The 15406-nt window shown below is 47.9% G+C and overlaps 1 protein-coding gene across 2 annotated transcripts; it reads right to left on the bottom strand.

Moving 5' to 3' along the window:
• Positions 1-6574: 6574 nt before the first annotated feature.
• Positions 6575-15019, bottom strand: LOC133398380 (zinc finger protein OZF-like). Of its 2 annotated transcripts, XM_061669965.1 has the most exons (4): positions 14732-15019; positions 14178-14407; positions 9604-9748; positions 6575-8871 (listed from the first exon to the last, which is right to left on the bottom strand). In XM_061669965.1, the coding sequence occupies exons 2-4, from the start codon at positions 14244-14246 to the stop codon at positions 7637-7639; spliced, it is 1449 nt and encodes a 482-aa protein (XP_061525949.1). In that variant the 5' UTR covers positions 14247-14407; positions 14732-15019; the 3' UTR covers positions 6575-7636. The 2 variants fall into 2 exon arrangements, with proteins under 2 accessions (XP_061525949.1, XP_061525950.1); XM_061669966.1 differs by lacking the exon at positions 14178-14407.
• Between the last annotated feature and the right edge of the window lie 387 nt (positions 15020-15406).

Here is a 15406-nt window from a genome sequence, read left to right as displayed (position 1 = left end):
AGAGAGTCAGTACAAATGCGGGTAGCCAAGTAATCAATCAAACACAAGAGAACGCATCACAAGAGTACCACGGACGATACTGCTGGTGCTGGATTCCTGGATCTGGCAGGCTTACTGTATATGCAGGCAGTGATGAGTGCTGATTGAGAACAGGTGCACGGGCGAGGAGGTGATGCTTGCTGGTGTCACGTACGTGGTTAGGGCGAGGGCGAGTAACACAAGGTAAGAACATGGTGGACCCAATTGCAGGGAAGCAGGGAGGCAAGGCAGGAGTGCAGGAGTCTCAAAATAATATTTAATCTTAGAAAAGGGAAAACTGAACAAAGTCCCACAACAGAGACCAATCAAATCAAAGTAACAAAGAAACACTCAAATATCTAAAACTGGAAACAAACTATGACCTGTGAGTAAGACGTGGAATAGAAAGGGAAAATGACACCTGACAATGACATACCACAATGATAAAGACAACTGACGACTATGACATGGCAGAGACATGTGACAACGACAATGAACCGACAACTGAAAGAAACCAGGGAACTAAATACAAACAGATAGACGAGACAACGAGGAACACCTGGACAAGACACGAGTGGCTGGAGAGAGCTGATTGGTCGACACAAAGCAGACGAGAACAGGTGGACACAACAACTTAATGAGCACACGACAAACATGGAACACAGGAAAACATGGAACAAAACTAAACACAACCCAAACCAAAACACAGACCATGACAGTACCCCCCCCTCTAAAGGAACGGATCCCAGACGTTCCCCAAACTACAACCAAAAAGTCACCAACCCAGGGTGGGCGGAAGGGGGCCTGGAGGAGGGTACAGAGTCCACCCCTCAGGTCAGTCTGGTGGCCATCCAGGCCACCCAGGGTGAGGTGCTTGGCTGAGCGGTTCAGGAGGTCGTCCAGGATGCCAAGCACCAGGGTCTTTACAGGGCCATTCAGGCGGACGGCCACGGTGCCGAAGCCAATGGTAATGCAGGGGCCAGGCAATAGGGTTGGGTGGCGGCCGCTGGACGAGCGCCGCTGGAGCTAGGACGGGTGGCGGCCGCTGGACGAGCGCCGCTGGAGCTAGGACGGGTGGCGGCCGCTGGACGAGCGCCGCCGGAGCAAGGACGGGTGGCGGCCGCTGGACGAGCGCCGCCGGAGCAAGGACGGGTGGCGGCCGCTAGACGAGCGCCGCCGGAGCGGGGTCGGGTGGCGGCCGCTGGACGAGCGCCGCCGGAGCGGGGTCGGGTGGCGGCCGCTGGACGAGCGCCGCCGGAGCAAGGACGGGTGGCGGCCGCTGGACGAGCGCCGCCGGAGCAAGGACGGGTGGCGGCCGCTGGACGAGCGCCGCCGGAGCAAGGACGGGTGGCGGCCGCTGGACGAGCGCCGCCGGAGCAAGGACGGGTGGCGGCCGCTGGACGAGCGCCGCCGGAGCGGGAACCTGGCGCAGCTGCCGAGGCGCAGGAGCGGGAACCTGGCGCAGCTGCCGAGGAGCAGGAGCGGGAACCTGGCGCAGCTGCAGAGGAGCAGGAACGGGAGCAGCAGGAACGGGAGCCTGCCGAGGAGCAGGAACGAGAGCCTGCCGCAGCTGCCGAGGAGCAGGAACGGGAGCCTGCCGCAGCTGCCGAGGAGCAGGAACGGGAGCCTGCCGCAGCTGCCGAGGAGCAGGAACGGGAGCCTGCCGCAGCTGGAGAGGAGCAGGAACGGGAACGGGGCCTGCAGTCGCTTCCTCAGCCTGCCGCCATTGAGGTTTGGGAGTAGAGGGTACGGGAGTGGAAGAGTGCACAAGGTCTCGGGAAGGTGAACTAGGAAAAATGGCTGGTACTGAACATGGTGGCTTGGGGGCAGGTTTGACTGGACGTGACTTAATTGGAGCCGTGGAACAACGTGTGGGAACAGGTGAAAAATTAAGTGACTTGTGAACAGGGAAAAAACGAGGGGGCAAAATTTGACCTTTACTTGGGCGCCTCCGTTGGCCACCACGCGGCGGTCCCGGGTAGATGGCCAAACGGGTGCCCAAGAAAAGGTCCGAGGGAGGTTTTGGACTCACTGGGGTTGGAAACGGGGAGACGTGACAAAAACTGACGAGGACGGGATAAAGTAGGGAAGGAACCAGAAAAATCTAAGTCTGTGTCAGAGTCAGAATCAGACAGAAGGTTAACTAAATCGGGGCCATCTTCACAATCAGAAAAATCAGAATCTAAAGAAACATGTGGATGTAAAATAGTAGAGCATGGTGAATAACTAGGACAAGTGGGGGGACCCGAAGAAAAGGACAGAAAAGACTGAACGATGGGGCTTACTGGAGGAGGGTAGGTATGGATGGCAGGCTGAGGACGGTGGGAGGCAGTTTGGTGGTGTCCAGGGTGACGCCATCTTCTTCCCGCTGGGTCCTGTTCTGGTCGGTTCATTCTGTCACGTACGTGGTTAGGGCGAGGGCGAGTAACGCAAGGTAAGAACATGGTGGACCCAATTGCAGGGAAGCAGGGAGGCAAGGCAGGAGTGCAGGAGTCTCAAAATAATATTTAATCTTAGAAAAGGGAAAACTGAACAAAGTCCCACAACAGATACCAATCAAATCAAAGTAACAAAGAAACACTCAAATATCTAAAACTGGAAACAAACTATGACCTGTGAGTAAGACGTGGAATAGAAAGGGAAAATGACACCTGACAATGACATACCACAATGATAAAGACAACTGACGACTATGACATGGCAGAGACATGTGACAACGACAATGAACCGACAACTGAAAGAAACCAGGGAACTAAATACAAACAGATAGACGAGACAACGAGGAACACCTGGACAAGACATGAGTGGCTGGAGAGAGCTGATTGGTCGACACAAAGCAGACGAGAACAGGTGGACACAACAACTTAATGAGCACACGACAAACATGGAACACAGGAAAACATGGAACAAAACTAAACACAACCCAAACCAAAACACAGACCATGACAGCTGGAGAGTTCGAGAGGGAAAAGGGAGGTACAAAGTGACACCCAAGTTCCAAAAAGGAATTGCAGGGCACAGATCATGACAGACCCCACCTAAAGGGTTGCGTGACACCATGAAAGCAGGATGTTTGTTGATTATGTGGGGCGGAGGGGGTAAGGCCGGAGGGCTAAGGGGACTGGTGGAGACAGGCTTGAGCAGAGACACATGAAATGTCGGCTGGATTTTGAGAGAATGAGGGAGCTCCAACTGAACAGAGGTGGGATTTAAGACTTTAGTGATCGGAAAAGGACCAATGAAGCGTGGCGTGAGCTTCCGTGATTCGGTCTGGAGAGAAAGGTCACGGGAGGAAAGCCAAACCATCTGACCCACCTTGAAAACAGGTGTAGGGGAGCGATGAAGATCCGCCAACCGCTTGTTTCTTTCGGCAGCCCTGACGTCCTTCCAAATGTAGTTGGAGTTGTGGGCCCACTGAAGTACTTCAGAGCATGTGAAACTGGGCACGAAAAGCCGGTCTGGAGGTCCAGTCTTGGGATCCGGTTGGGTTCTCTGAGCCCTTTTGGCCACTTGTTCTATCTCCCACGTGGCAGCCCCAACAAAGCAGGAGGAAGGAAGAAACTGGAGGTCGTCTGCACAAATTCTGTAGTTCCACATTTAACAGCTGAATGAGGTGCAAACACTCAAATGATCCTCACATTAGAGTACATTTTCAATTTGTAGCTGTGTTGGGTTGTTCACCTGGTTTTAGCGCATTGTTCCCCCATTACTAATCAAAATGACAGAAAATACTTGGAGAGATAGGTTCCACCAACCCATCGTATCGTAGCGTAGTGGTGTGTGTGTGCACCTCATGTGTGAAAGGTTCCTCGTTCAAAACATAGTATGAGCAAGGCCTGGTTATTATTATTATTATTATTTTAATTACTCTGCGGCGGCACGGTGGACGACTGGTTAGAGCGTCGGCCTCACAGTTTTGAGGACCCAGGTTCAATCCCCGGCCCCGCCTGTGTGGAGTTTGCATGTTCTCCCCGTGCCTGCGTGGCTTTTCTCCGGGTACTCCGGTTTCCTCCCACATCCCAAAAACATGCATGAATTGGAGACTGTACATTGCCCGTTGGTGTGAATGTGAGTGCGAATGGTTGTTTGTTTGTATGTGCCCTGCGATTGGCTGGCAACCAGTTCAGGGTGTACCCTGCCTCCTGCCCAATGACAGCTGGGTTAGGCTCCAGCACGCCCGCGACCCTCGTGAGGAGAAGCGGCTCAGAAAACGGATGGAAGGATGGATGGATAATTATTCTGCCTTGAAAAACAGCTTCGACAAAAATCTGCTCGGACACCGTGAATAGTTCTGCCAGCGAAGCGGGAATCAGGATCGAGAGGCTGCGTGTGAAGATTCTCAACTTCTGTGTGTGTGTATCTTGAAAACTTCATTACGTTTGTCTCAAAAATAAATGCGCTGATCTACAAACGCACCATCAACAATACACAAGCAGAACTGAATATTTACAAATGATAAGTTATGATAAATGCACACACAATATAAAAAAAACACAAGATATGTTTGTGGATTTGAAAACACGTATGTAAGTCACAGATATATTTGTGTCAAAGATTTTGACGCAAATCTCTCCCCATCGTGTTTCATGGCAGATAAAAAGAAAAAATAACTAACAAGCCTTGTTTCCACCCAATTTCGAAACAGGGACCTTTTGCGAGTGAGGCAAACGTGATAACCACGACACTATGGAAACTGCTGCCTTGCTCTGTGTAACTGACCCAACAATACTTTTGGGAGCTGCCAGCAACCCGATGGTAAAAAAAATGGCATTTGACGTTTTGGACGGTAAATTGTGGAGTAATCAAACATTGATTCATTCATTCATCTTCCGTCCCGCTTCTCCTCACTAGCCTTGGAAAGGTCTGAGGCCAGAGGGCACGCGAAGAAATTCCAACGGCCACCGCGGTTTTGGGCACATCCTCCGAACGCACAGGCCCGTGTGTCTCTCTAACCCTTCCCAACATCACCTCCAAGTGTCACCAAAGCACCAACAGCTGCAGAAACGTGCGTACGCCAGCCATGAAGTTGGCGTGAGGAACCGCACGCTCCTTTCACTCTTGATACATCTGAACTTTGCCGTGAGAAAGAACGTACACCACGTTTTTGTGCAGACGTTTTCTGGATTTGCGCGTACGGCATGTTTCAGTCGGAAATCCACGCAAGATTTTGTACATGAGGCCCCTGATGACTTGTTTCTCCTGGATGTGGAGATGGTAGTCGTGACTGTTTCTTTTGTCCTTGTTTCCTCTTTTTAGTTTTAGGATTTGTTGATATTTATTTTTAGATGATTGATTCCACCATGATTTAGGGTCCAAAACAGTCAAATGCACTTTTGTTTTGGTTTTTCCATCAGGTCACGTGAAACTTGTCGCCGGCCGGCAGCTCCCCTTAGCATGTGGTGGCCCAGTCCGCCTTGGGTCATAACACCAGCAGCGGTTTCCATAGTGTAGTGGTTATCACGTTCGCCTTACATGCGAAAGGTCCAAGGTTTGAAACAGCTCATCTTTCGAGCTGTCGTCTGTGGTTTGCCGGTCCTGTTATACGTCTCAACAGACGCAAAAGTATTATTTTTCCGGAACGACTTCTCAGATGTTCCAAATGTCAGCGATATGGACACAAGGGAGACAGAGTTGTCCAAAATGTGGAGGAGAAATGCTGTCATTTTGGAGGACAACACAGGGTGAGATTTGGGTGGAGATGCAACGTAAGAAAGACGAAATCAGTCCGGTTAAAGTGGTCAATAAAATCAGTGAAGAGGGTCCAAAATGAAAAGCAGAGTGAGAATATTGCCATGTCAACAGAAAATGTGATTCTCTGTATGGCGTACGTCATAAATTGTGTGGAAATTGCAGTAAAACAGAAAACAGAGACATTTCAGGCTGGCTGGGAGTGAAAGTTAATTGACTTAGCGTCCGAGTGAGAAACCAGTGTCCGTATCGCAGCTTTGATGAGCTACTTGGGACTGGCTGGTAATTCATTTAGCGTCCGTGTGCGAAGTTAAATGTAGCATCCCCGTGGCCGTCTGTCTCGGCGGGGGAGCGGCGACAGCGATGTAGCTCAGTCCGGGGTTTGGGGGTCAGTGCCTTTGGGCGAGAGCATGTCCATGACATTGGTGTCCATTACTTTACATTTTGGCAACACACGACAACGACATGGAACGAGCTCGAGACGGTCACTCAATATAAAATTGCAGCTTGCGGTGATCTTCTAAACTGCAAACTCCTTTCAGCTGGGAAGCAAAATGTAATTTTTTTACGTGAAGGCTACCAAATACTTCTTAAACCTGTTGGTTTCCAACTTTCAGTTCTGCTATTTTTCAATGCATAGATCATGGCAGTTAATGTCGGCATTGTTTTCTTTCGTAAAAATTCAAGGACAGTATCAGAATGTTTGCTTTAAACACTTTTAAAATGTCAAACATGAATTCAATATTTACCTGGTACACAACAACAATTCTTTTTAAAAAAAATTTCATGGGGAACATGGATTTGATGTACAAGTAAATGGAGTCACCCTCACTGTTTTAAGCAGTGTACTTTATTCAGGATCACATATACACGTTACAGTTTCGCACCAAAAGTCAGTTTTTTCTTTCCAGTCTATTTCAATCAATCATTCATTTATTTGATATTGACATCACTAAAACATTGGACAAAATGCATGCATGCTCAAGAAAATGAAACTGGCACTCATTTCCAAGAATATCAATACATTTTGGAGCATTTGGTAAATAACTAATTCCCTTTCGAACGCCCCTTTTTCATCAACAAAATTGAAAATTGAAAAGCACTGGCATCGCTGGTGTGGGAAAAGGAATGTACCATACTATGAAGTGGCAGTCATTGGTCATATTTGTATATCGCAGCTGTCAGGTGGAATGCTTCAAAAAGAAAAAAAAGAAAAAACGCAAACATGGATTGGGATGGATGAGGACGCCATCATTAAAATGACGCAAACACGCCGGGCGAGCACCACATCCTTGCAAGCCTCATGCATGAACCCAAGAAACGTGGCTTCATGTCCCACAACTGTCAACAATCATCGCCAAAATATATGCAGACATTTCTACTCATGACAGCTTCAAACTATCATAAATAATAATATTATAATGATCAGCCCAATATTTGGGCTTTTATGGATCAGATAATATCAAATCAGATCAGCCGCAGTTTCGGGACAGGAGACCTTCGTTACGTATTGAATCGGCCTCGTGCCAGAGATTTCCAACGCGATTGAAAATCTAATATTTTATCAGTAAATGATTCCACCGATGACCACTGGGCGGCTGCTGCCGTGCAAGGCGCTGCCAGGCTCACTGGGAGCGAATTAGGGTTCGGTGTCTTGCCCAAGGACACTTCCACATACGGACAGTCGGAGCCGGGGTTCGAACCGGCGACCCTTCGGTCACTGGACGACCCGCTCTACTGATCCACACCCGCCCTCTTTCCCACCACCTTTAACGAGTCCCTTTTAAGTATTTTGGCAACAGTGTTCATTCTCAACACTCACGGGGCTTTGAGAAACTATATGGACAAGAAGAAGATACATGCAATAAAAGCTGGTACACAGAATACAAGCATGTAGATTTCTGTCAGTCACATAGTCATTACTTTTATATTAAACATTTACATTTGCATTAAAAGCTTCTTGATCACTGCTTTTCTCACCAGGACACTTGTGTGTCTTAACCCGAGCCTGACGAGAGAATCTTTGACCACAACCTGAGCAGGAAAAAGGTTTTTCTCCAGTGTGGGTTCTTGTGTGACTTGTCAAATATTTCTTTTGAGAGAATCTTTGACCACAAACTGAGCAGGCAAAAGGTTTCTCACCAGTGTGTGTTCTTGTGTGACTTGTCAAATGTCCCTTTTCAGAGAATCGTTTACCACAAACTGAGCATGCAAAAGGTTTCTCACCAGTGTGGGTTCTTGTGTGTCTATTTAAGTTTTCCTTTAGGGAGAATCTTTGACCACAAACTGAGCAGACAAAAGGCTTCTCACCAGTGTGTGTTCTTGTGTGTCTGTTTAAGCTTTCCTTTTGGGAGAATCTTTGACCACAAACTGAGCAGGCAAAAGGCTTCTCACCAGTGTGTGTTCTTGTGTGACTTGTCAAATGTCCCCTTTGAGAGAATCTTTGACCACAAACTGAGCATGCAAAATGTTTCTCACCAGTGTGTGTTCTTGTGTGCATTTTTAAGTATCCCTTCTGTGTGAATCTGTGACCACAAACTGAGCATCCAAAAGGTTTCTCACCAGTGTGTGTTCTTGTGTGTATAATTAAAGTTCCCTTTTCATTGAATCTTTGACCGCAAACTGAGCATGCAAAAGGTTTCTCACCAGTGTGTGTTCTTGTGTGTATTTTTAAGTGCCCCTTCCGAGTGAATCTTTTCCCACAAGCTGAGCATGCAAAAGTCTTCTCTCCAGTGTGTATTTTCACGTGTTGTTTGAAATTGCTCTTAGAAGCAAAGGTTTTCCTACATTTAGAACATTTCCAGCATTTGCTGGTAGTGTGACATGTCATATCACCTTCCAACTGTTCATCAACATCATCATCATCATCATCATCATCATCATCATCACCGTCTGTTTGTGATCCTCCACAGTGGTCTCCATCTCTTGAGCTGTTGCCGTTTGGTGGCTCCGCCCCTCGTCTCTCCTCACTTCGACCTTCATCTTCACTCTTCAAAGGGACACCAGTCGATGGAACCTTGATGATGTCCTCCTGCTCTTCCTCTTTAATGTGAAGGAACTCTTCCTCCTCCTCTTTGATGTGTTGAACCTCTTCCTCCTCCTCTTCCTCTTTCATGTGAGGGGACACTGACTCCTGCCGCTCAGGATGAAGATTTTCACTGACGTCTGCAAGACAAAAGAAGACAAACACAAATGGGTCAAATCTAATTTGTTTCCAATATTGACAACCACCTTGGTCCTCGATCCTGTTTACACATTAGCGCCTTCAACCAGAGAGCCTCATGGGACTAATGGGGTGACGCAAAATAGTAGAACAGCGGAACACAGCAAAGTTGGGCGACCCTTCAATGCGGATGCACCGTTTTTTGTTTTTTGACACGTCATCGTCCATAGAAGTAGAAAAAAGTCATTCTATTTGTGACGAAGTAAGGAAGAGAAATCACAGGTTTCAAATTTAAAGAGTGAAAGTAAATTGTTGACAGTAAAGAAAAAAAAGTATAGACACCTAAAAATGTACTTAAGTACAGTAATAAAACTGCGATTTACCGTACTTGGTTACTTCCCACCATGGAAGACTGATTTGACTTGACATGAACAAATGTTGACTCAACTTGCCTACAAGACACAAAAAGGGCAAAAATCTTGCTGGCAATTTTCCAAACACGTCGTGTAGGTTGTGTAACACTGTTACACTTTGATCACGCAACAATGGCCACGAGCCTTTCAGATCTTCTGAAATTTGGCCTACAACTCTCAATCCACATCATCATGAGGGGATGCCATCACACTACACGCTATTGGATATTATCAAAAAATTATATGTAACGTCAGACAGTGCTCATCAGAAAAAAACAGGAACAGCAATAAAATTCGAATGCATGCAACAAGTGAACCCACCTGCTCTGTGTAGCACAATTCGAGGCTGCAGATTGAACGCAGCGTCCAGCAGTTGACGTTGTGGCTCCTTCTCCTCTTTTGGGCCCCAAAGTTCCTCCTCGTACTCTGCTGTCCTTGCACACATTTTCACACGACGATCGCAACACTTTGGAGGGATGAGAAAAGCAAGTGCAAATCAGATGACATCGAGATGACGATTTGGACACTGTGGGTTAAACACTACGTTAGTTAAAATGGCAAAGCACCAAAGTCAACAAGAGGAAACAGGAGAACGGAATGATTGGAAGAAATATGAGACAGAAAGAAAACAGCTCATTTGTGACAGGGAGAGAAAACATTGTCGAGATTCTACAAATGGATTCACAAAATAGGTGTTATTTCAGTACCTCAGACAAACAAAGCTGATCATCTAGTTGTTGTTTTTATCTAATTTCATTGTTCGTATTAATATTCTGGTCCACGTCCGAACTCGTAGGTGACGGAAAGAAGAACACTTTACGCTCAGGCTTTTTCTCTGCTTCGCGAAATGTTGATCCCAAACGTGTCTCTTTGTTAGCATGCTAAGCTAAGCTAAGCTAAACGAAGCTAAGCCGAATGGCTTCAACGTGCACGAGGCGACTCCAACCGGACAAGAAGATTTGCACGAATGATGTTTTAGTCCTGTGAGGTATTGATGGACTTCCCGTGACGAGGATTCAGCACGTTCGGTGCGAATTCAGGAAAATGTTGTGCAGCGCGTGGAAGCGCGTGCGGTCCCCGAAAAAAGACTGCGGTCAAGCAGCCTCCACTCGTAAAGTAGCAGCCAAGCCAGCCGCCCCTAATTTTGTTCATACTCGGCATTACGGTAATAGGTCGCCAACTCGCGGCGAAGCCACCTTCAAAATAAAAGCTTCCCAATAATACGGACGTCAGTTAAGGAATGCAACCAGCAAAGTTCATTTGAATCTTGAAATAGATTACATCCATACATTAAAAAATATACTTTATTTGATATCTTAGGAAAAATAAATGGAAATGGACTGCACTTATATCGCGCTTTATCTACATCATCACAGTGCCCAAAGCCTCACATTCACACACACATTCCTAAACCAATGGGCGACTGCTGCCAGGCCCACTGGGAGCCAATTAGGGTTCAGCGTCTTGCCCAAGGACACTTCGACGTGCGGACAGTCGTAGCAGGGATTCGAACCTGTTCTACCTCCAGAGCCAAAGCCACCCCAACATAATCCCATTGGTATCGCAAGACAAGTCCAGATCTGTGTGACAGACCACCAAGGACTCCACGAAAAGAGGTTTGATGAAGATATGATATTGTATTTCAAAATAAAAGTCTCTGAAAACTGCATATTTTGCTGTCATTACCCCTGACTGAAAAAATCTGTTCAATCTTTTGAATGAGATATCGCAACGCTGGTCTAGTTTCACTATCACGACCACTTCTTCTTCTTTTCCTTTGGGCTTGTCCCGTCAGGGGTCGCCACAGCGCATCATCCTTTTCCATGCAAGCCTCCATCTCCTGCATCCTCCTCTCGAACACCAACTGCCCTCTGGTCTTCCCTCACGACATCCATCAACCTTCTCTTTGGTCTTCCTCTCGCTCGCTTGCCTGGCAGCTCCATCCTCATCGTCCTTCTACCAATATACTCACTATTTCTCCTCTGGACGTGTCCAACCCATCGACGTCTGCTCTCTCTAACTTTGTCTCCAAAACATCGAACCTCGGCCGTCCCTCTGATGAGCTCTTTTCTAATTTTATCCAACCTGGTCACTCTGAGAGCGAACCTCAACATCTTCATTTCCGCCACCTCCACCTCCTGACGTCTCTTCAGTGCTCTCTAATCCATCCATCGTGGCCGGCCTCACCACGGTCTTCTAAACTTTGCCCTTCATCCTAGCAGAGACTCTTCTGTCACATAACACACCTGACACCTTCCTCCACCCGTTCCAACCTGCTTGGACCTGTTTCTTCACTTCCTGACCACACTCACCATTGCTCTGGACGGTTGACCCCAAGTATTTCAAGTCCTCCGCCCTTGCTATCTCTTCTCCCTGGAGCCTCTCTCCTCCTCTACCACCCCTCTCATTCATGCACATATATTCTGTCTTACTTCGGCTAATCTTCATTCCTCTTCTTTCCAGTACATGCCTCCATCTTTCTAACTGTTCCTCCAGCTGCTCCCTGCTTTCACCGCAGATCACAATGTCATCTGCAATCTGTCCACGGGGATTCCAGGCTAACCTCATCTGTCAGCCTTTCCATCACCACTGCAAACAGGAAGGGGCTCAGGGCTGATCCCTGACGCAGTCCCACCTCCACCTTAAAACCGTCTGTCACACCTACAAGCACACCTCACCGCTGTTCTGCTGCCCTCGTACATGTCCTGTATTATTCTAACATACTTCTCTGCCACTCCAGACTTCCGCATGCAGTACCACAGTTCCTCTCTGGGTACTCTGTCATAGGCTTTCTCTCGATCCACAAAGACATAATGTAGCTCCTTCTGACCTTCTCTGTACTTTTCCATCCACATCCTCAAGGCAAATAATGCATCTGTGGTACTCTTTCTCGGCATGAAACCATACTGTTGCTTGCAAATACTCACTTCTGTCCTGAGTCTCGCCTCCGCTACTCTTTCCCATGACTTCATTGTGCGGCTCATCCACTTTATTCCTCTATAGTTCCCACAGCTCTGCACATCACCCTTGTTCTTAAAAATGGGAACCAGTACACTTTTCCTCCATTCCTCAGGCATCTTCTCACGCACAAGAATTCTGTTGAAAAAGCTGGTCAAAAACTCCACAGCCACCTCTCCGAGATGCTTCCATACCTCCACAGGAATGTCATCCGGACCAACTGCCTTTCCATTTTTCATCCTCTTTAATGCCTTTCTAACTTCCCCCTTCCTCAACATTGCCACTTCCTGGTCCACCACACTTGCCTCTTCTACTCTCCCTTCTCTATCATTTTCCTCATTCATCAACTCCTCAAAGTATTCTTTCCATCTAGCTAGCACACTGCTGGCACCAGTCAACATATTTCCATCTCTATCCTTAATCACCCTAACCTGCTGCCCATCCTTCCCATCTCTATCCCTATGTCTGGCCAGCCTTTATAGATCCTGTTCTCCTTCTTTAGTGTCCAACCTGCCATACATGTCATCCTATGCCTCTTGTTTTGCCTTTGCCACCTCTACCTTTGCCCTGTGTCGCATCTCAATGTATTCCTTTGGTCTCTCCTCGGTCCTCTCAGTGTCCCACTTCTTAGCTAACCTTTTTCCTTGTATGATTTCCTGTACTGTGAGGTTCCACCACCAAGTCTCCTTCTCTCCTTTCCTGCCAGAAGATACACCAAGTACTCTCCTGCCTGCTTCTCTGATCACCTTGGCTGCAGCGGTCCAGTCTTCTGGAAGCTCCTGCCGTCCACCGAGAGCCTGTATCACCTCTTCCCGAAAAGCTGCACAACACTCGTCCACCACCTGGTTCTCTGCTCTGGCTTTGTCTTCCTAATCTTCCTCCCCACCACCAGAGTCATCTTATACACCACCATCCTATGCTGTCTAGCCACACTCTCCCCTACCACTACCTTACAGTCGGTAACCTCCTTCAGATGACATCGTCTGCACAAGATGTAATCCACCTGCATGCTTCTACCTCCGCTCTTGTCGGTCACCCTATGTTTGTGCCTCTTCTGGAAAAAAGTCTTCACTACAGCCATTTGCATCCTTGTTGCAAAGTCTACCACCATCTGTCCCTCCAAGTTCCTTTCCTGGATGCCGTACTTACCCATTACTTCTTCATCACCCCTATTTCCTTCACCAACATGTCCATTACAATCTGCACCAATCACGACTCTCTCTCTGTCTGGGATGCTCAGAACGACTTCTTCTAGCTCCTTCCAGAATTTCTCTTTCACCTCTCGGTCACATCCTACCTGTGGGGCATAGCCACTAATCACATGACACGTAACACCCTCAATTTCAAATTTCAGCCTCATCACTCGATCTGATACTCTTTTCACCTCCAAGACATTCTTAGCCAACTCTTCTTTTAAAATAACCCCGACTCCATTTCTCTTCCCATCTACTCCATGGTCAAATAATTTAAACCCTGCCCCTAAACTTCTCGCCTTACTGCCTTTCCACCTGGTCTCCTGGACACACAATATATCAACCTTTCTCCTAATCATCATGTCAACCAACTCCCGAGATTTTCCTGTCATAGTCCCAACATTCAAAGTCCCCACATTCAGTTCTAGGCTCTGTGTTTTCCTCTTCTCTTTCTGCCGAAGAACCCGCTTTTCACCTCCTCTTCTTCTTTGACTTCGACCAACAGTCACCTATGGTCACGACCCACAGCTCGTGACCATAGGTGAGGGTAGGAACGTAGATCGACCGGAAAATCGAGAGCCTCGCCTTAGCTGCTTCTTTACCACAACGGATCGATACAAAGTCTGCATCACGGCAGACGCTGCATGATCCGCCTGTCGAGCTCCCGTTCCATTCGTCCCACACTCGTGCACAAGACCCCGAGATACTTGAACTCCTCCACTCGGGGCAGGATCTCATACCGACCTGGAGAGGGCACGCCACCCTTTTCCGACTGAAGACCACGGTCTCAGATTTGGAGGTGCTGATTCTCATCCCAGCCGCTTCACACTCGGCTGCGAACTGCTCCGGTGAGAGTTGGAGGTCACGGCTTGATGAAGCCAACGGAACCACATCATCCGCAAAAAGCAGAGATGCAATACTGAGGCCACCAAACCGGACCCCCCAGACGCCTCGGCTGCGCCGACTTGACTAACCTACTTAACGGCAAAGCACCAAAGTCAAGAAAATGAAACATTAAAACGTAATTATGTATTGCAAGAGATAACAGATTAAGAAGACTAATTTTTTTACTTCAGGAGAAACAATTTGTGATTGAACATGACAGACATTATTCCACAAAAGGATCCAGATGGAGATAATAACAACAAATAACGATTCAGAAAAGAATTGTTCGAGGATATTATTTTAGTATCTCAGACAAAGCTTACAGAATGTAGTAGTTGGTGTGTGTGTTATTTTCTCTCCATTTAAGTGTTACCATTAGATACTCGTTGGTAACAGAAAGAAGAACACTTTACCTCCCGCTTGATCTCTGCTGAGCGAAGTGTTGATCCCAAACGCGTCTCTTTGCTAGCAAGCTAAGCTAAGCTAAGCTAAGCTAAGCTAGGCCGAGAAGCTTCGACGTGCACGAGGCGACTCCAACCGGACACGAAGATGGCACGAATGATGTTTTAGTCCACTAAAGTCGCGATCAGGGGCGTCAAGCGTCGACGATTCGCAACATTCGGTCCAAATTCAGGAAGATTTGCTGAAGCACGATCGTCGCTCCTCCCGCATGGCGAGAAGGGAAAGGAGATGTATTACCCATGATCCTTTACGGCAGGCCACCGGTTTGAGCCAAATGAAGTGGGGATGAGATCCTGCCCCGAGTGGAGGAGTTCAAGTATCTTGGGGTCTTGTGCACGAGTGTGGGACGAATGGAACGGGAGCTCGACAGGCGGATCGGTGCGGCGTCTGCCGTGATGCGGACTTTGTATCCGTTGTGGTAAAGAAGCAGCTAAGGCGAGGCTATCGATTTTCCGGTCGATCTACGTTCCGACCCTCGCTATGGTCACGAGCTGTGGGTCGTGACCATAGGCCTCCCCGGTGAGGTGTTCCGGGCACGTCCCACCGGGAGGAGACCCAGGACACGCTGGAGAGACTACGTCCTTCGGCTGGCCCGGGAACGCCTCGGGATCCCCCCGGAGCAGCTG

The sequence above is a fragment of the Phycodurus eques genome, unplaced genomic scaffold (genome assembly GCF_024500275.1).
Source record: "Phycodurus eques isolate BA_2022a unplaced genomic scaffold, UOR_Pequ_1.1 contig_101, whole genome shotgun sequence".
NCBI classification, from domain to species: domain Eukaryota; kingdom Metazoa; phylum Chordata; class Actinopteri; order Syngnathiformes; family Syngnathidae; genus Phycodurus; species Phycodurus eques.
The sequence above is the reverse complement of the archived record's forward strand: the minus strand, read 5'-3'. Positions and strand labels throughout refer to the sequence as shown.